This window comes from Micromesistius poutassou (genome assembly GCF_964030765.1).
Source record: "Micromesistius poutassou genome assembly, chromosome: 3".
Lineage (NCBI taxonomy): Eukaryota > Metazoa > Chordata > Actinopteri > Gadiformes > Gadidae > Micromesistius > Micromesistius poutassou.
In genome coordinates, this window is record NC_140273.1 from 10,603,048 (window position 1) to 10,624,670 (window position 21,623).

Here is a 21,623-nt window from a genome sequence, read left to right on the forward strand (position 1 = left end):
CACAGAGTTGACTGAATAGTTGCTATTAACCATTACCCACTCTGAAATTCTGCATAAAGGAAACTAATCTACGATCACTGAGTGACAACTCGTAATAAATTGATCAAATAGCATTGATCCGGGTATGAGTGGAAGACAGTTGTGATCTTATCTCTGACTAAACATCTGACTAAAAATCTCCAAATGAATGAAGGCAGTGTTCTGAGCAGCATTTGTGTAAATGATAAACCAAGAACCGTTCACAGTTACGACAACCCAGCATAAAAGATACCATGGCAAACATGAAGAGAGATGTATGGTTGCTTATCTATATAATCGTGCGCACACACACACATACACAGTGATACACATAAAGTGATACGCACACTCATAAACACACACACACACACACACACACACACACACACACACACACACACACACACACACACACACACACACACACACACACACACACACACACACATACACTACTGACACCCAGGTATAGATTTTATTGTTTTACTGTGTCTTCGTGATTACCATGCCTCAAACATCAAACACAGGAACTTCCTGTTCATGGCATTTGACAGGCCTTTCTGTTGTACTCCACCCCAACCCTGCATCCTAAAATGTAGATATTTGTAACTCTACAGTTATAAAAAGGGTTTAGGTGGCAGTGAATCCAAAAGCCTTGGTAATCAAGGCCGATCCTGATATATAAGGGTTGGCTGTTAGGAATGATAGGTAGGTAACTTGGGCAGAAGGTAGTCCACAGGTTAGACACAAACTTCAGTAACCCAAAGATTGCTGTTTCGATTCCCTAGCCAGATGGATAATCTGGCAGAAGGACATCTTCTCAGAGTCAATATTAGACGCAAGCCCCTCCCATTGTGGTCTCTGTGCTCTTTCTCATGGTTGATTTTGGCTATGGGATGGGTTGTGTGCAGGATTTATAAGGGAGTATTATATTAATTTCAAATTTTTAAAGAACAATTTGAAGCAGGGAAATTGGGAGACAGTGAAGCAGAATTTCTAAGTTTGCTGATATGATTTGAGTCAGGGGAGGGCAGAATGATTTAACAAAAAATAAAAAAAAACCTTCATCGAGATGAAGGATAACATTTATTATAACATAACATGTATTTTCTTGGATGATCTTAGTTCTCAACTAAAGTGTAATCATGTGCGACCTTTCAGCATATAAACCATTTACAAAACTTAAAGTTTTGACAAAATTAAGCTTTCAGACAGAACGCTAACTGTTCCAATCCGTACATGAATAGTAGGACAGTATGTGCACTTTTACTTTGCCTTCAGACTCTGACTGGGCCCTCAGAGTTTATCGTTTTACAGGCAAAACCCCTTCCCCATGGCATGTTCTAAGAGTCACTTTGTGTAGTGGAAAGGTACAAGAGGCAACCTTGTGATACTTTTGTTTTAAACTCATTGCATCTGCCTGTAAGAACATCAGAATGAGCAATGTTGTGTATTAATGTGCCAAACACTTTGGTGTTATACTCTTGATGTCCAAGAAACATAACCCTCTCTCAAACGTGACAATCAACATAAAAAATAACAAAAAAATCAAAAGTAATTTTTTTTCTTTTTGGGTTCACCGCCCCTTTAACTTTTGAATAATAACTGTAATCTCCAACGGTGAAATTCTGCACAGCACTTTATCCCTTTGTATCCCATTGTATCTCACAGCAGATGTCTATAGTATACGCAAATACGCAAGCATATCAAATCAATTAAAAGGACATTCATGTCATCCGTCATTTCAGAAAGTCTCGGACCTGACCTTCAAGGAGGGGGCGGAGTTTAAGATCCGGTTGAAGCCTAACGATGACGCAAACAGGTGATTGAGGATGCAGTTATATAAACACATGATTAAATATGCATAAGTAACAAAAACATTAAATGAGATCAAACATTCATTAATTATTCAATATTAACTTTTAACAACGTATTATTAATTAAGCTAATATCAATACAAAAGTGAATTTATTTTTGTATTAGGCCATCGTGTTATTAAATAAAACACACTTATGAACGGGGGGAGGGGGGGCACCTTGGGTTTATGCTTAAAACAGCATAACAGAAAAAGTGATGCTATAAAATACGTTATTATAGTGACATTTTACAAAACTATTTGTATCAACATATTGTGGCACATGCCCCATCACCATTTAGGCTATTGAGCAGGCTATCGTCCATCCAGCCGGGTTTCCTTCACTGTCCCCAATTACACCCCTGTAGGTTCTCCATCAACGTGGGTCACGATCCGGAAAACATCGCGCTGCACTTCAACCCGCGGTTCGACCAGAATGTGATCGTCTGCAACTCCATGTCGGGCGGCAGCTGGGGGGAGGAGTTCCGGGAGGGATCCCTGCCCTTCAACTGCGGAGAGGAGTGCAAGGTGTGTGTGTGTGTGTGTGTGTGTGTGTGTGTGTGTGTGTGTGTGTGTGTGTGTGTGTGTGTGTGTGTGTGTGTGTGTGTGTGTGTGTGTGTGTGTGTGTGTGTGTGTGTGTGTGTGTGTGTGTGTGTGTGTGTGTGTGTGTGTGTGTGTGTGTGTGTGTGTGTGTGTGTGTGTGTGTGTGTGTGTGTGTGTGTGTGTGTGTGTGTGTGTGTGTGTGTGTCCTGAATCTATAGGCCTATGTAAATGCCTTTAAGAGACAAGATAGCTAATTTCCTGCCTCATCACAACCAGGGCCTAGGCTGGTACACTGTTTAGTGGATCCATATGTTACAACCTGCTTTAGCAATGTAATTTGTTTGTACTGGCTGTTGCCAGTACAATATGGGCTGGGTGAAGTTTGTCCAGTAAACACTGCCCTATGCTCCCTCTATATGTGACACAGATCCACTATCACTCTACCTTTAGTCATAATATTGAGATGTGGGTTAGGTTTATGAGCTCATAAAGTAGTATCGAGCTAGGAACCAGATGTAGCCTTTATCTGCCAGCTATATATCTGCCAGCTGTATGTTAATACGTGGTGCTAATATTTCTTTCTTTCTATGTTCTTCATTCATTCCCTTCCTTGTTTTCCTTTGACCTCTTTCCCTCCCTCCCATACCTCCTTACCTCCCTCCGTTCCTTCCTTCCTGCCTCCCTCCCGCTTTTCCTTCCCTTCATCCGTCCCTTATCCCTCCCTGGATCCCTCCCTTCTGTCCTTCCTTCCTCCTTCCTCAGTTCTACATCAACTTCAACATGGAGTACTTCTTCATAAAGCTTCCGGACGGTTCCACCATGAGCTTCCCCAACCGCCTCGGAGACATAAAGTACAAGTTCTTTGAAGTCCACGGTGATGCCAGGATCGTTGGAATCAAGATCAAGTAGTGGATCACCCTCCTTTCGGCCCCCAGTTTCATTAATAAAGTCTCTATACGTATCTTCCAGTCTTATGTTGTAGTTAACAGAGTCGGCCTGAAGAGGGCACTGCACTGATAATCTCACACAAACACTATCCACAGCAACTCTCAGAGTTACCATAACGACAGGCCTCTAGGTATGGAACTTAACCTGTGTTGATATAAATACATGTGTATAATTTATGGAGATAAGCCCATTGAAGAGATTTGTTTCATAATGTCCTCCATCTTGTACATTTCAAACAGAGGTCATTCTGGAAAGAACCACAAGTAAGTAAACATGGGATTATGTATAAAAACATAACATAACATAACATGACGTAATAGAATATAACAGAGTAAAGAGATGGATTTGTGAGTGTAGTGCGATGAGGTCCATGTATCTACAGGGGTAATTTACATGTGGACTCAAAGTGGCCTGACCCGGGACTGAGAAATGTACCACTACTCAACTACATTCCCTGTAAGGTGATTGGATCACTGTGTGTGTGTGTGTGTGTGTGTGTGTGTGTGTGTGTGTGTGTGTGTGTGTGTGTGTGTGGCACGCGAGGGCACGTGTGTCTGCATTTGTGAAGCCCTGTCAGCGGCCATATGACCACTTTCCACACAAGAAAATACACACAGTCATGCCACACAAAATTTGGTTTAAGATTTTAACAGGCGAGTCTCTGTTCTTAAAATGAAAGTAGTAAGTAAATAAGTAGTATTATCGGGGGGGGGGGGGTACTCTTACCAAAGCTCAGTTCAAAAGCACCAGTGGTTCAAGTGCATTACATGTGACATTAAATCCATTTCTACTATTGTTGTCAACAAAAGGCTAAAATGGGTGGTCCAATATCTGCCTCAGCTTAGAAAGTCCAACGAAATTGTGGTATTTTTTAACTTTGCATTCCACATCCTTTTTATGACGAGTGTTCGGTCCTTGAGTAGACACTTTAACCAAAGCCCCTTACATTGAATCCAGAAACAGATGATTAAGGAGCAGGCAGGGGGTTAGGGCATCTTACTGTACGATGCCTCCACTGCTGCAGACATTAGCCAATTGTCAGAACCCCCCCCTGCGGACTGGGTCATCCGCAGGAGGCTCCTCGCAGGGCTATGCAGGGCGCACTGATGGCCGAGCCGCCCTCCAGCCTGCTGGAGCCCGTGGTCTGCCCCTTCTGGGCCAGGTAGTCCTTGTAGTTCCGTGTCAGCAGGGTATACAGCAGAGGGTTGACGCAGCTGTTGCCGTACGTCAGGCACGTGACGGAGAAGTTGACGTAGTTGTGCGTGGCGGCCGACAGCGGCCTGAGGCTCTCGGGCGAGAAGAGCTTGGTCAGCTGCCACACCCAGAAGGGCAGGAAGCAGGCCCAGTACGCCACCACGATGGAGAAGATCATGCTTGCCACCTTCTGCTTGAGGCCCCTCCTGCGCACCGAGCGGCTGCTGCTGCTGCTGCTGCTGCTGCTGCTGCTGCCCCCCAGGCTGGCCTGCGCCGCCCAGTAGTGCCTGGCCAGTCCCGCGTACAGCGCCACCATCAGCAGCCCCGGCACCAGCACGCTGGTCAGGAACATGACGGTCAGGTACGCCTTGAAGGCCTCCGGGGTCCAGGTGGGGAAGCAGATCCTCTTGACGGCGCCGGCGGCGTTGACCTTGCTGCCCTGCCGCTGCCGGATCATCACCATCATGGGCAGCGTGAGCACCACGGCCGCCGCCCAGATGAAGGCGGCTGCCACCTTGCGGCCGCGCGCCTGGGAGCGCCGGGCGCTGAAGGGGCGGGCCACGGCACGGTAGCGCTCCAGCGTCATGGCGACCAGCACGAAGACGCTGGCGTGCATGGTGAGCAGGTCCAGGCTGAGCAGCAGGCGGCAGCCCGCCTCGCCGAACAGCCAGTCGTGGGCGAAGTAGGTGCACACCACGAAGGGGATGGTGGACAGGTAGAGCAGGTCGGCGAGGGCCAGGTTCAGGATGTACACGTACATGGAGCCCGTGCGGCGCAGGGCCGCCGAGCGCATGATGAACAGCGTGTACACGTTGCCCGCCACCCCCAGGGCGCACATGGTCAGGAGCATGGCACCAAGGACAGATGTCACCCAAAGGCCGCCTCCGCCGCCGCCGCCGCCACCGCCAGAAGCAGAGGTAGACCCTGACCCTTCGCCCGCCCCGCCCCCAGAGCTCGGGTTCAGGATTTGACCCACCTGGGGGTAACCGGTGGTGTTGGGGGTGCAGTTCATCGCGGGCCGGGCGTCATCGCTGGGACAGCAGATGTTTTGCTCATAAGAGAACTACAAACAGCTGCTCATATTTAACCGCCTCACGAGGGACAGGAGACACACTTCAATTGATTTGCAAACTTGAAAAAGGAGGTTAACTTATTTTAAGAACAGAATTCTGCAAGTTCCATTTTAAAGGTGGCATTACAACATCCTGTCTGCTTTAATCCATATTTTCTCTTATTCCAGGTGCTTATAGTGTCGTTCAGCTGGACGTACGAGGCAGCTTCCATTCAAAGACCAAGAGAAGAGGAAAATTAAATCCTGTTGCCTTAAGATATGATCATCTCTTCTTTACTGTTCTTAGGGTGGAGAAGATGGAGGTGGTACTGATGTTGCTTGGCTGTTGTGGATCCCTAGCTCTCCACCACGTCCAAAAACAAAATCAACCACAGTCCTGTCCTCTGTACTGCAAGCCACAGAACAGAACAGAACAGTAGAAGCTCACGAGGAAACCAGCTCCCAATCCAATGTTTACAAAGACCAGCTATCTCTGCAAAAATCTAGAAACTTCTAGTGACCTCCGTTCACAGGTCTCCACTTCTGTCTGATGAAGACTCTTCCTATTACCTCTGTTCACTGCAGAGAGCCCTTAATGTACATTTCATTTTCTTTCTTCCTCCCCTGCTCTCTTTCTCCACATCCAGCCCTCTCTCTCTCACCTATGTGCAAGCTAGCATGACCCTAGAGATTGAAGAGGAATTTCTCTCGGCCCCTGAGGACCGGCTCCAATCACTAGGGTGTCGCTTTAGACACCCTCCCACCATTGGCATTCAGTGTACACAATTTGATATTATACTGTTTGCATACACCTGTGTATGTTGTGGCAACCCGCTCCCCACCAGGGGGAACCGTGGGCTAGTGGTGGACGGGGTGTACCACCGCCATCCACTAGCCGGCGGCAGTGAGCACATCTTCACTCAACGCAATCAGCCTGATGGAGAACACCTGGCCGCAGGGTGGAAACGACCGGGCGGACATCTTAAAAGCCGACCGGGAACTCAGACCAGGGAGAAGCAGAGACGACGACCCAGCAGAAGGCCGACGACACATCCGACTACTCGAGTCTCACAGAGGCCATAGTATAGTTGATGTATTACCTGTTATCTACCATACCTGTGAATAAACGCTGAATACGGCTTTATTGGAAACCTCTGCGTGGTACTTGCCGTGAGATCTCTGGACTCTTGTGGACCGGGTTACCACAATGTATAACCCTTTTTCTATTTGTCATTTAGTGCTTTTATCCAAAACAACCCATAGTGAATGAGTTCATGGGTCATTAAGGGTAGCTAAGGTCCATTAAGGTCATTAGGAAGGAGCAGGCTGAGGCTAGGAGTCATCTTGCTCAAGGATGATCATTGGCACAGAGAAGTACTGAAGGGAAATGAAAATTGAGCGGAAGTATGTAGGTGGGCGGTGCCAGGCTAGGTTTGATTCTTGCTAAAAGGTGCGTTCACACCAAAATAGAAGGTGCGGTGCGAATCCATACAAAGTCAATGCAACGACGAGTGTGAAGGTGAATTTTCAGCCAGAAAAACCTGTGGCACCAATTGATGAATGGCGCAGCGCAAACAACCTGGTTCACGCAGATTTCGCGTGATTCTACTTGCGCAAACTTCGCTTGATGCTTGGCCAGGACAGCTGACAGCATATCAGCGTTCACTCCCTGAAGTCCAGAGTGAACGGCAACATGGAGGAGAAAGTGATTGTTGCCGTTTGCGGACTCCCAGAACTCTATATCTACATAAAGTGTCTGTTTAATGACTAAATGGCAGACATCATACCTACAGCTCGACATCAACATACAAATGTCTGTTTACCACTTGATTTGGCTAATTACAAATGCAACATTGCAAACAGTAATACAGTGCAACAAATCCCGACACAATGTTTATGTGTGACCAGCAAAAACATTAACATGTTCTTACAAATGTGTGTGAAATGTATCATAAGATATGAAATATATTGCACCATAGTCCAATGTGTAATCATTTTATAATTGAGGATGTAACCACACAATAGTACGTACACAAGTCATACCATCAGTGGACAGTAGACAGATACAAACAGACAGGAAGACAAGACCAGTCCTTGCCAGGAACTATGGAAGCTAGCTGAGACACACATTCCTCAATGAGTAATTCTACCCAGTCTTACAAAAGACTAGGAAAAAGGGCCTGAACTGAAATGCCATATATATAGTTTTATTACAAATTATTATGTAAAGATACAGTACAGTTGTAAAGCAAAAATTGCGATGCAAAATCTGCGAATGACGTTTGAAAAACTTGGCATATTTGTGATCCTCCACCAGAAGGTGGTGCTGTTGGACCAAATATTCTTTATCCCCCTCAAGAACATTAATATCTTAATATATTTAATAAGTGGGGTGTACCATAGATGGGGCTACCATAGATGGGTTAAAAAAAAACAAGTAAAACTTGACTTTAAAATATTGATTAAAAAAATATATAGCAAATACAGAATTCACATTTAACATGCATACAGGGGGAAAATGTTTCAATAAAGTCAAGTTCAGAAAACCCGTACGCCAGGCTGTTTCCATTTTTAACACCTCTAGGCCTCTACAATATTGATCAAGAGGCTAAATGATAGTAATATAATATAAGTCCAAAAGGGTAACATTTCTAGGTTGGTGATGAGGATGGGGTACCTGGGCCGTACTGCTGTGGGGGTACAGGAGACTGAAAGGTTGGGGAATACTGGGTTAAAATAAACAGACACAACTTAAACAAGCTATAGATGCAATGGAGGATGACTCATGGCCTGGTGTAGTGTTTCTGCTAGTAAGGAGAGAGAGAGAGAGATGGCTACCTGATGGTCTCCATGCATACTATATTTGGAACCTAGCAACAGACCTAGCAACGACATCGCCCTGGTGATTAGATGATGTCACTCCCGGAATGCGCTGAGTTAGTGCTGGTGATGTCGCGGTGGCTGTGGATTGGTTGGCCGCGTCCATCAGTGTCTATGCTTGAAGAGCGCCTCCACTGGAACGAGAAAAGCAACAGTTCAAAGGTGAGATTCCTGGCCTCTGCTTCCTGTGTGGCGGTTGATGTCGCCGGTGGCTGCAGCTAGCTTTGGGCTACCAGCTAACAAATATATATAATATATAAGCTAGCAACAAGCTACCATTTAACAATCAGCTAACAGAAAATAACACATAAACAAACAAACAAATAATAATCTAAACATATATATTCATAAAAAAATAAAAATAAAATAAAACAACAAAAGGCGAGGTGGAGGGAAGCGTTCGTACTGGTGTACTCCTGGGGCGACATGACGGCGCTGAGCACGCTGGCAAACTGCCGCAGCCAGTCCTGCTGATCGCTCTCCGTCTCACAGGTGAACAGGAAGCAGCGCTCCGGCGTCACTATGGTGATGCCGTGTTGCCAGGCGCCGTTACAGTAGGCAGTGGCGGGCAGGCCGGCCGTGGCGCTGTAACCGTGGTCCTTGTTGCCGAGGAACACCTCGCCCTTTGCGAAGGCGTCCTGCGGGTGAGGAGGTTGAAGGTCACGTTCAGGGTTTGTTTGTCGGTGCTGCGTCTGCATTTTAAGGTCTTGAAATTTGTGTTGTTGTTGTCCTCTCGGTCACCCAGAATGCACCCTTTTAGAATAGCTTTCAATGTCTTTACCCTCCTCACTTCTCTGCTCTTTCTACTACTGCATTTGTATGCTCTTACTTTTTTATTAATATTCAATCTTTTTGTATTGCCTTTATTGTCTGAGTGTCTAGAGAAGCTCAATACAATATAAATGTGTTCTTCTGATTAGTTTGTAAACTGGGACTCTTCAATAACTAGAAAGAAGAAACTAATTAAAGCCTGTTTCAGTCTGGAGAATAACTTTATAACATTACGTGTTAACTGTGGGTGCGCGTGACCTACTAGGGGATCTTTGAAGTACATGAGCCTCCTGTGATCCAAGGTAAACCAGCGCTTCCTAAAGCCTTCCGTTTGCTGGATGGAGAGAGACAGAGAGAGAGCGAGACATACAGACAGAGGGAGAGAGAGAGAGACAAAGTTAGAAAGACAGAGAGACACACAGTTGTTGTAGTTTTGTACCGTAGAAGACATTACCTATTGTCACAAGAAAATAACCACTTAACTATTATTCATCTGATTTGATCAATTTATTTTTTCTACACCATCATTTGCAATTATTTATTGATTTGTATTTTTTGGTCAGTTTTTTTATTGTTTTTAACTTTGTACGTCACTGAGCAATAACGTTCAAGTAGCCTTCATGCCAATAAACATTTTGAATTTGAATTCCAAGAGAGAGACATTGATCTAACTGTAGGTTCTCTCTACACCATGGGTCGCCTGCCATGGGTCTCTACGTCGTGGGTTTGCGGTGATGTGTCTAAAGAGTAACCTACAACGAAGGCCTCAGTAGGATACGGTGACGTAGCAAAGAACCTTTATATTTAGGTGTCGATGTTTGCAGAGGTATAGTTAGGAAACCTTGAGAAGAAGAGGGATCTGTCTTTCCAGGGACGGAGATTACGTGTTAGGAGGTGTGTGTGTGTGTGTGTGTGTGTATTCTGTATACAGTGTGAATGGAGAGATAGCACAATAAAAAGGGAAAAGAAGAAGGAGAGAGGAATGGACAGATGGGGTAGATAAAGAGAGATTGAAAGAGTGATGGAAAGTGTGATGGATAGAGAGAGCGATAGAAAGAGTGAAACAAAGGGCGATAGACAGAGAGTGATATAGAGAGAGGGATTCATTTCGGAGCTACTGAGCTGTCAGCAGGCCTGACAGAGAGATTTGACAGCTTAGTTATCCACCATACCTCACCACCTCCACCCCCACCCTCTATTAAACCAGGAGGGAATCAGATAAAGGATCTCTGGTCTAGGACGGCGATAGGGTTGTGCCATTGTTCGGTACAGTTTGATACATCAGCTAAATAAATGCCTAAAATGTTCCATATTGTATTAGAAGAGTATACAACATGGATAGCTGGGCATCCAGAGGCATATGGAAATATAAACCAACCAGTGGTGCCTGCTTTATAACATTAAATATAGAATAGTTCTCTGAACATTACTTCAGAGAACTTCAGAGAACATAACAAGGAACATAACAATCATGGATCAGCAGCATAGGGCAAAGTTCAACAAAATAGGACCACTTTTTTTTAAAGATGATTCATTCCACACAAAGGTCTCTCCCAGTCTACTGTAATGTAATTAGTAAGGTTTGCGCAAGATAAGGCTTTTCGGACCTCATGTCAAAGTGTCATTTTTGGTGTTGTATAAGGCAGCTAAAACTGTGGGGGCAAAATATGTGTGGGAAGTAATAGTGTATCGCGGCTCAAGCACTTTCAACTTGTTCTCTACCACAGAGAAGGGTCTCACATTAGCTGCGGTGGTCTCTTTGGACCAGCTACCAGAATCTGCGGCATGTTGCCTGGAGGCTGAGGGGAGAGGTTGTCGCTGTTTGATAGATGTTTTATTTGAATGCCTCGTCCAGCCGATGGCCTCATTAACGTGCTCACCCAGCGTGTTCGGACACCATTATGGAAGGACATTAGTGCAAATAACATCTTGGAAATGTTGAGTTAACGTGACCGAATTGTGAGTTTAACACGTTACATTTGGGCATGTCAACGCAACATAATAGTTCAAGTTAAGGTGAATTTTGTGGTTGTGACCAATGAGGGACCTTGAATCAAGGCAGTCATACACATTCATGATGAGGATCTGTCAATGATGTTGAACAACAACGCAAGGGAGAGCGTTACTCACGTGCCACACACTTGTTTCAAGCACCTAGGTATGCCGTAAAGGAAATGATGTGAATAAAATGTAAACCAGAGTTGTGGTTTAGAAGAAGCCAATTTTAACTTTCCACGGGGGACGGCGAAGTTTAAAGAAACTTGTTGACGGCGCTGGAGAACTTTCTGTCTTATGTATAACAGCACATTTAGGAAATGCTTTCAACTAGCAACAGCAGTCGATGAGGAAGCAATCCAAGCAGCTTTGTTAAGGAAAGATACATTGCTGGCTTTATGCTGCAATGTTTCTAACATCCCTAGAATATAATAATGGAACAACCCTTTGGCTGTGACAGACCATATACTGTACGTGTCAATTTATGTTGCGTTAACACAGCAAAATGTGATCCGTTAACAGGACCAAATTCTACGTATTGACACTCAAAATTTAGTCATGTTAACACAACATTTCTAAGAAACTATTTGCACTAATGGCCTTCCACACACTGTGCGTATCCCGCTCCATTGTGTTCCTATGGCGAAAGGTGTGTGTGTGTGTGTGTGTGTGTGTGCGTGCATGCGTGCGTGTGTGCGTGCGTGCATGCGTGTGTATTTTCTTACCTTGGGTCCAGTCTTCTCCATGTAGCCCTCCTTCAGGAAGTTGCGTGTGAGTTTGGGCATCAACTAAAGAACAACAAACCCACATTCAGCTCCTGAAACGTCCAATGGTGTGCATCTCTGGATGGTGTGTGTGTGTGCATGGTATGTGTGTGCAAGGTATGTGTTTGTATTTGTGCATGGTGTGTTTCGTGCGTGCCTGCATTCGGGTGTGTATGTTGTGTGCGTGCGTGTGCGTGTGTGTACAGACCTCTACATCTGTGGCCCCAGGGAAGGCTACTTTTAAATAGTGCAGCTGAATCGCTCTGATGGAATTAAACCAGTCGACGATCTCCTGCAGAAGGAAAATCATTAAAACCATTACAACTCTGGTGGGTTTCTTTAACACCGTTTAGAGAACCCAATCAGTGGAGACACACAGATAGAGGAACGAGAAAAGATGCATTGACGGAGGAGGGGGAGGATGATAAGAGATTAAAGATTAAAGCTCAGTGAAAAAAGTAAAGCATAAACACTCACATTGTAGAAACCCACACACATACATATTGGTTGTAGAATCTCTCTCTCTCTCTCTCTCTCTCTCTCTCTCTCTCTCTCTCTCTCTCTCTCTCTCTCTCTCTCTCTCTCTCTCGCACAATCACACACATGCACGTGATGTAGCGGGTAATGTGGGAACCTTGCCACTGTCATGGTAGAGGAAGATGTTCCTTGTGCTGTAGTCCTTCAGGTAGGTGATCTGCAGGCCGTTCAGGTGGCCAATCTTCGCCGGCTGGAAGCTGGCGTTGATGGAGTCCACCTTGATCAGTGCCTTAGGCTCTTTGCCCTGCGTGGAAGTCGCGGAAAACAGTTTTGCTTTGTGTGTGTGAGTGTGGGCGCACGGGCCTACAGCCCAATGGACAGTGGCCTGAAGTTTGTTTCATTCATTTGGCCCTTCCCCGCCATGACACAGTTAATATTCCAGTTTGAGTCAGTTAAACCCTGTTACATTTGGTAAAACACTGATAGATCCCATTACATTTGGTTAAATGCAGAAAGAAAGTGTGGAATTTTTCAAAACTTTGAGAAAAAGAATTAGAGGTTTTCATTTAATCAATGTTGATTCGAATAAATCTATTCACTTGATTAGTTGTATGTGTAGGTGTCTGGATTTAAGAGGAAAACAAACACAAATATTCTATATGGAGGTGTACATGGAGGTCGCAGAAGCAGAACACAGAACTAAAACAGTTAACTCAAAAAATAGAGGGATCACTACTGGTTGTCATGTGCTACTACCCGACTTGTCCTGACCTGCCTAGATAAGGTGATCTGCTGGGAGACACGGCTCCTACTCACGTCTGACTTAGTGAAGTACTTCAGAGTCCCCTCCCTCTCTGACAGGACGAATCGTCTGCTGAGGAACTGCCCATTGTCCCGCCCCCTTTTCATCAGCATTCCATCTCTCGTTTCTGTTGAGAAGATTAAAGGTTTCATGTGTAGTTTTGTTTTTGTTTTTGGCTTGACTTTCATGCTTCAAGTGCAAGGGACAAAAGCTGAAAACAGTCAACAGAAATACAAATAATCGGAAATACGTCATTGTGTCATTATCATTAAGAAATAATAATGAGTGCCAATATCTAAAAAACTGAAGCAAATGCCAAATCATCGTCATGCTAACGGGAAGTGAGTACAGGAAGTGAAGTTCAGGAAGTGGTCTTTGTGGCTCACCTTCTTCATACGTTAGCTTGGTCCCAGGGTCGCAGAACTCCCTCCTCTGATACTTGGCTCTTATCCACTGCTCCCTCAGCACCCTACACACACACACACACACACACACACACACACACACACACACACACACAGTGAATGAGATCGACAAACAGACAGTGAATGAAAGAGCCTTGTAACGTTCCACCCTATTAAAACGATGTCTGAAGATTAAACCCCTTCTGCCCAGGGATGTTTCCTCTCCAGATCCTTTCAGTCTGATGGGCGAAAGACAAGGACATAATCTAGTTCTGAACAGAAGAGATGACTGCACATAAAAAAGTTTGCAGATTTAAAAATAACAAACAACTTTTTATCGCTTGCAGAATAATCCCCAGAAAATCGAATCTCACAAACACACACACAGTGTAAAAAATGCAAATTGATGCAGACAATGTTTACCCAGCAGTAAAGTGCTTGTGCCTGTCCCAATGCTCAACTCCCAGTTGAAATGTGCACACCCATTATTTGAACTATTGGAACTTTGACATCCTTGTTGCTGACCCACCCACAGTAACATTGAAACAATTCAATGTCCTATTTATACGTTATTTATTAACAGAATAACAAGATAACATATGGCAGCCAACCACAATGATCGCTGATCACTAGAAAGGGACTATGGGATCACCATGGGATATTGTGTAGAAAATACACAGCAGTTGTCCCATGGTAAATGTATTATGGAAGCTTACCAGTGCCCACGACGATGGGTTTTTGTGCATTGCAAGTGTTGATTTAGTATTCTAGCAACAAAACTGCTCCCTTGCAGCAGGGTGGCTTTACGCTGCCTATTGTGCTGGAGGTACGGCCACATGCAAATGAAGGATAGCCTTAGGCTAACCGTAGCCAGCTATCAGGAAGTTGCTTCTCGTGCTACTAAGCTCATAAAAATGGCACAATTACGTTGATTGAACTATAGAGCAAAATCAATTATTTTTAAGGAGTTCAACCACACCAGGAAATTTTGGACTCAAACTCCCTCAATCTGGACACAAGCTGCCGATGTGTGTGTGAGATCAGGGAGGGCCAGGTAAGGACACCAGGGCTCCCCTCTCTGTGACAGACACCACCTCCTCCACCATGAGATAGGAACCTAGCAATGTCGCTTAAGCGCTTTGCTAATCTGAACCCAACCTCTGCCTACTGTTTGTGTGTCTGTGGCTAACCTATATTAGTAACTTTAGACCATAGATAAAAGCATGTGTGCGTGTGCCTGTCCCATGCGTGCGCGCTCGGGCGTTGTCATGGCTACTCACTGGCAGTCTCTGTAGTTGGGTTTGTAGTAGTACACTGGAACCGCCGCTTCGTATTTGGCCCTCATTAGCTCGTTGCCAACCTCTGCCATGAACTAACACACACACACACACACACACACACACACACACACACACACACACACACACACACAGCAAAAGAGTCAGCCAACTCTTCAGTAGATGTGAAATATGAATCATCACAATAAGAAATAACTAATATCCCAGCCACGGTAAAGCATGGGATCTAAATGGAATAATAACATAATATTGATTATAGGAAAACATCACACACTGACCGACACCCAAGCAGGGAAGCTGACAGAAAGGTACGGTATAGAACATGTAACAATACTATAATTACACTCTGGCCACTGGTCTAAACTTACAATTATATGGAATCACCTGCCCGACCGCACTAGGTTTAAGATCATTATATGACTTTCTGGATATATCATCGTATCATATGTGGATACTTTTATCCAAAGAAACTTCCCAGTGAGGCTGAGAACAATCAAAGTATATAATCAAAATTGGAGCCACATCAAAATAGAAAAGGCCAGGTTACCATGGGCTATATATCTCCTGCTACAGAGCTGTCCTTAAATTATAGAATGTAGAAGAGAAGAAGAAGAAGAAGAAGAAAAACAAATAACTTAACAGTTACATGGCTTATCAACTGCAACTGATCAACGTCAAACTGTTTATCAGGCATCTCCTTTGTAATGTAGACCTGACACAAAAGTTGCTAACCTCTTAACAGCTATATCAACCTAGCTAGGTACAATATACACCTAGCAAGGTAGCAGGGTAGCGGGGGGCTGTATAGGCCAATGTCCTGTTGCCATATTGGTCTAGCTAGGTGCTATATTAGCCTAGCTCGGTAGCAGGGTAGCAGGGGTCATCTCACCTCCACCTCGTGGTCCTCCCAGCGGGACAGGCTGAGGGACTTGACCTTCCCGATGTCTGGAAGGTTGCGGTGGACCCCCGAGCAGTCCAGACAGATGAACACCCCCAGGGAGCAGGACCCCCACTCTGGGTCTGGGGAGGGAAAGGATGGATGGATGGAGGACCATAGGAAGGAATGGATGGAATGAAATATAGATAAATGGATGGATGGAGGGAGGGAGGAATAACGGTAGAAATATGACTGGAATATGAATGGATGAATGATAAAATGCATAATATTATAACACTCTAACAATAATACATTCATACACAATTGCATGAATATATAAATACATACCATACCTGTACACATACAGACATATGTATAAAGTAATGTGATAATACCCATATGGTGTAGACTTGGTGTGTTGCCTTTTGAAATGTCAACGTCAACAGAAATTTGAATGTTATAATAATAATAATAATAATAATAATAATAATAATAATAATAATAATAATAATAGTGGTTATAAATCTGTCCGACAAGCTTATGCATGCCGAATGGATGCCATTCCTATGTGTGTGTGTGTGTGTGTGTGTGTGTGTGTGTGTGTGTGTGTGTGTGTGTGTGTGTGCGCGTGTGTGCGTGTGTTTTAAGTGTTTTAAGTCTGAACACCAGGCCAGCTCTCCAAACAAGGCCTCAAACACACCCACACGTAAAACAAACCAGCTCCTACTCAGTGTTCAAACTCACCTGGCGCCCCGCAGTCTGCACAGGTATCGTTCCCCGGCTTGTGGAGCAGCTCCCGCAGCTCCCGAACCGACCTCTCGTTCGACGACATTATCAGCCTCAGATAGCTGGATCGCGCAACGCCGCTATGAGCTTCTAGTTAAAGATGTGTCTATCGACTGGGCACCTTGAGTTTATTTTCCCCCCTCCCTTTGACCGCGCCGAAGACGTAACGGGCTGTGGGCAAGTCCTCACAGGTAGGCTGTGAGCTGCGAGGGGGAGGGATGCCTTTGAGGGGTGGAACTGAAGGAAAGATAAGGAAAAAAGTGCGTTCGCGTCAAAGGTTTAAACAAATAAAACACATACCAGGCTACATTGCTTTCGCTTGTCAGTCGTGACTCGTGTGTTGATCGGCGTCCAACATAACACCGTATTAACAACGCATCGTAAAATCCACATGCATGTGTCGCCCGGAGTTATGTTAAATCACTGCCAGCCCCACGGACGGGAATGAAACCTCTACTCGGAAGTAAAAGCTATAGATTTGTCCAAACTTGCTTTTCCGCATTGTTGATGGTTAGACTGTTCGCTTTTTTTTTTTTGGAGACGGACGTTACTTGTACCAACAAAAGGTTATAGCGCAAGACTTAGCCGCCTTCTGTGATAATAATTGTGTTTTTTGGGCCACTGGAGCTTGATATGTCCCAGTAGGCTATTTATTCTTTGAGGTGTAAAGGCCTTCTCCAGGTAGCATTCAAGTTAGATCTATAGGCTACATTAATCAAATACATTTGTCACTGGTGTTACAAATACACTTGAAAAAAAGTTATTCACACTTTAAAAATAAAAAAGTAAAGTGATTTAACCTTTAGACGCACAACTAGATTGCATGGCTGAATTTAAATCAGTGTAGGCCTATGTGGTCGCGCCTGTCTTTGTGCGCGACTACCGTGTTTGGCCGCTAGGTGGTGCTAGTTCATCACATTGTTTTCAAGACGTGGACTCGCTGGTAAACCTCAACCTCCCACTTCCTCCCCCTTTCATGTCCACTCAGCATTGAACAGCTTTTGTGCAATGTGATTTATTTAATTAAAACCTAAAAAACTTTAGGCTCCCACATAATGGCGCTGGAATGCGTTCTTCACGCATTTCTTAGGACCGTAAGCAACGGAGTATCCTACAGATCATTCATTAATATTGTCGTGGCAAGACCAGCTGTCCTAGACGATATTGCGTCTAGGACAGATGATATTTCTAAATGAAAAAAGCACACAATACTTGGCAGACAATTATCCTAGGTTTAATGGATGCATACATTAGACTTACTTATACAGTTTCAGATCCTTCCCACATTGCAGATGTCAATAATCAAATCAAGTAATGTTTACCCAAGACACAGAGTTGCCTGTGTTCTTATGAAGCAGAAGAGTGCCTAAGAGGATGTCTTCTCCCTTGTGACCGGTTTACCCAAGTACAAACACTATTAACACTATTGGTTGACTCTAAGGAAGGTAGGCCGGCGACCCATAGAGAAGAGTTTACATTTATATTATTATTAATCTTTAGTTTTACCAGGGTATTCACATTGAGACAGTAGTCTCTTTTACAAATGAGCCCTGGCCAAGAAAGACAGCATCCAGCTAAAAGACACATAAAAACAGAGAAACAGATTTAGATGCCACTGAGGAAGGTGGGACAGCTGACCAGAGCACAAGAATAAACATTTTAATTGACTCTGAGGAGGAAGGTAGGACAGCTGACCAGATCACATTGACGACATTGTTCACTGGTAAGGTGGCTGAACCAAGCACAAAAGTCAATAAATAGACAACTCTGGGGAAAGGCAGGATGGCAATACAATACGCAATACACAACATGTCGATTTTTCCATCACAATATTCTTATCTCCTGAATGCTGTGACAGTAAACGTATACGGCCTAGGCCCTATGGCTACGTCTAGATCCCCTGGCCCATGGACATGTGGTAGTTTTGGACGACAATATAATTAGGTTCACCCAGGGAAAGGCAAAGAGACTCGCGGTTAGATAATGGCCGGGTGTCACCCGCTGCCTGACGTGGATTTACTTGATGCGTCACCTCACTCCTCCGTTCGCCAGTTTATTTTGTCCAAATCAGCGGTGGTGATGGTAGATTGTCCTCCCCCTCGCTCTCCTCTCCCCTCCTCATCAGACGCAGGAGAAGGACTTCAAAAGCATAATGCAGTCACTCAGTAGAGTGCAATACTTTAGATTACAATCAGGAATCCAAGATATGCAAGAGACAGCCAATCAAATCAAATAGACCTGAGGTACAAGCTTCAGCCATTTGAATGGCTTGCTCAGAGGTCTTGTTAACTATTGGTTAACAAGACCTCTGAGGTCTTGTTAACCAATAGTTGTCCCTGGATACCGTGGGAGTTGGGGATCATTATCTCTGTCCAACTCCCCATTTACACTCCTCCTTTCTCATTGTGTCTGTGTGCGTATGTGACTCTGTGTATGTGTCTGTGTGTGTGACTGTGTGTGTTTTGCTGTCTGTGTGTTACTGTGAGTGTATCTGTGTGTGTGCCTATGTGTGTGTGTTTGTGTTTAGGACTGTGTATGTGTATGTATGTGACTGTGTGTGTGTGTGTGTGTGTGTGTGTGCGTGTGTGTGTGTGTGTGTGTGTGTGTGTGTGTAAGTGTGTAAGTGTGTGTGAGAGCTCTCTAGCTCTATGATAGTGTATGATGTGCTGAAATTGTCTCTATATACTGTATATGGTGGTTTGAGGCTCCCAGTGTGTGACAGGGCCAGGTAGGCCTGGGCGATATGGCTGAAAGACATATCACGATATAACTTAATCATATTGATCGATATCGATAACTATTGATAATTGTAATGACCTAAAAAGACTAGATAGTGTTTAACACTTAATATGACCTTCCACTGTTCTTCATTGATTAAATACTCCAATGTTGATACAACAATGAAAACACTCAAATATTGTACATAAGTATGGAACCGTGTTTGTGTAACAAACCCAGCTGCTAGATTCGGTGGTTCAGTCTCTTATTGATATATATTGAACATGTTTTATATTGATATTGATCAAAAGTCTATCACAATACAATCATTTATTGTTTTATTGCCCAGGCCTAGGGCCGGGTCCTGGTGTCTCTGTAGCCCTCGTACAGCGGGCTGTCCCAGGCTCACGGTGCTCGTTGCCGGGCTAAGCAAACACGTCAAGATCACTTTCATGGTTATTTATTTAATGATATTCTAGGGCATACATGTTACATTATATTGAGGATTTAGAGAGAGAGAGAGAGAGAGAGAGAGAGAGAGAGAGAGAGAGAGAGAGAGAGAGAGAGCTGAAGTGTTTGGAGGAGGAAGGCCAGGGAGGTGAGTGTGAGGAGTGGGTCTTTATTAGCTGAGGCAGAGCAGGTTATAGAGTTAATGGTCTGGGGTCGGCCCCTGTCCTCACTGCATAGAGTGAGGACATGCAGGGGCCACACACACACACACACACACACACACACACTTACAAACTCACACACACAGATATTTTTAATGGGGTCTGGTGTTTTTGGAGGATTCCATCTTCATGTTAGCCTAGTCCTAACTAGACCTTCGTACTCATTTCATTCATACCGATGGTCTAGAACTGCTACAGAGACAAACAATTTCTCACTTGAAGGCGGGTGCTGTTGAAGTTTAAAACCTATTGGCTCTGCCCAGTGCCACTCCGGATCTGCCTTAACCAATCGCTAACGTTTGGTCGTGACGTATTTCATGCTTAGCAAACTCCTTCACCACTAACGGAGCCAGCTGGAAAATTAAACTTTTCCCGAATCCCGTGGGAAGAAGCGCCACAACATCTTGACCACCAACAAAAGCAAAGCCTGTTCCTGCTCCGGCTTTAATTTATCTATATTCGGCAGAGTTTCCACAACAGACCGAATAGCTTTGTTAGCATCTTTCTCCATGGTCTTCCTGCTGCTTCCTGGTATTCGTTTGACTACAACTGAAACTCGCGCACGACCTGTACGTCACTGTTCTCAGGCCGTGCCTCCTGTTCGCTGATTGGAGGGACAAACTGAAGTACGGAAGTACGGAGGCGGGCGGAACCAGGCTATCTTCATGTCAGGCAGTCAAGGCTTAACTGGACCGTTTCTCAGTCTAGCCTCACTGGAAAATGGATACATTTTTTATTGTTTTTTTTCTTCTAGACCTCACACACACACACACACTTAGCCATGATACTGCAGGTTGTGGTGTTCCTTCACAACTGCCCTTGTACGGCCATGGTTAAGTTGAGTTTGGTAACACTCCAATACAAACCAAAACCTCGATAGCAGAGTGTTTAACCCCACCTCTCAGAGCTTTCAAAGTACACCACTACCCCACTGCTACTGAGAAAAGTCTAGGGGTAAGGCGATTATTTGCTTGGATGCTCATATTGCGTCCCTCAGATGGAACATGCTGGAGTGAGCTAAGAGGGTTATGGATCAAACCTGCATCGATCTGGGGCGTGACAGTGATGGGTGATCAGTGGCTGACAGGGAGAACCCTTCCTGGGTAGCCAGGTGGATATATGGAAGCTCTTAGAGATAGAGGGGAGAGAGGGGTGATGGAGGGGGAGTGAGAGGGTGGGGGGGGGGGGAGAGGGGTGAGGGAGGGAAATGGGTGTGTGAGATAGTGAGGTTGGAGGGAGGGAGAGAGAAAGGTAGAGAGGGATGAGAGAGGGGTGTCGGAGAGAAGAAGTCAGGGGTGAGAGAAGATAAGAGCGAGAGAGGAGTGAGAGTGGGAAAGGGGTGAGACACCCGGCCTTTCATTGTGATGAACCACACAGCAGAAATCGCACCACATGGACATTTTGCCTAATTCTATCCTTTTCTGTATTTCATTCCCTTGATTTCGAAATGGCACGTTCACCCACATTATACCTGTGTAAACATGGACTCCAAGCACATACACAGATGTAAGTTTTATCGACCACGTCATGTGTGCAACAACCCGCCTCTCAGGATCAGCGTGTTTCGTACA

General features: G+C 44.8%; 3 protein-coding genes across 3 annotated transcripts; 1 reads left to right on the forward strand and 2 right to left on the reverse strand.

Annotated features, from left to right (window-relative positions):
* Positions 1-272: 272 nt before the first annotated feature.
* Positions 273-3,325, forward strand: lgals2b (lectin, galactoside-binding, soluble, 2b; the record flags this gene model as incomplete). The annotated part of the gene is made up of 4 exons (XM_084465437.1): positions 273-293; positions 1,767-1,840; positions 2,242-2,401; positions 3,179-3,325. 4 exons carry the CDS (start codon positions 273-275, stop codon positions 3,323-3,325), a joined length of 402 nt encoding a protein of 133 aa, XP_084321563.1.
* Positions 3,326-4,427: 1,102 nt separating this feature from the next.
* uts2r4 (urotensin-2 receptor 4) lies at positions 4,428-5,570 on the reverse strand (the record flags this gene model as incomplete). Its single annotated transcript, XM_084465438.1, has 1 exon — positions 4,428-5,570. The coding sequence occupies one exon, from the start codon at positions 5,568-5,570 to the stop codon at positions 4,428-4,430; it is 1,143 nt and encodes a 380-aa protein (XP_084321564.1).
* A 2,258-nt stretch (positions 5,571-7,828) lies between these two features.
* LOC311340256 (arf-GAP with dual PH domain-containing protein 1) lies at positions 7,829-17,079 on the reverse strand. Its single transcript, XM_084465142.1, has 11 exons — positions 16,622-17,079; positions 15,890-16,020; positions 14,983-15,074; positions 13,685-13,767; positions 13,313-13,425; positions 12,654-12,800; positions 12,228-12,311; positions 11,981-12,043; positions 9,523-9,594; positions 8,896-9,127; positions 7,829-8,623 (listed from the first exon to the last, which is right to left on the reverse strand). Exons 1-11 carry the CDS (start codon positions 16,707-16,709, stop codon positions 8,595-8,597), a joined length of 1,134 nt encoding a protein of 377 aa, XP_084321268.1. The 5' UTR covers positions 16,710-17,079; the 3' UTR covers positions 7,829-8,594.
* Between the last annotated feature and the right edge of the window lie 4,544 nt (positions 17,080-21,623).

Excerpts from the sequence above, each read along its gene's own strand:
- LOC311340256 (XM_084465142.1), bottom strand. The coding sequence starts at position 16,709 with ATGTCGTCGAACGAGAGGTCGGTTCGGGAGCTGCGGGAGCTGCTCCAC. Across the intron at positions 12,312-12,653 it reads TCTACCATGACAGTGGCAAG|GAGATCGTCGACTGGTTTAA; the intron begins GTTCCCACATTA and ends TTCCTTCTGCAG. Across the intron at positions 12,044-12,227 it reads CTGGGGCCACAGATGTAGAG|TTGATGCCCAAACTCACACG; the intron begins GTCTGTACACAC and ends GTTGTTCTTTAG.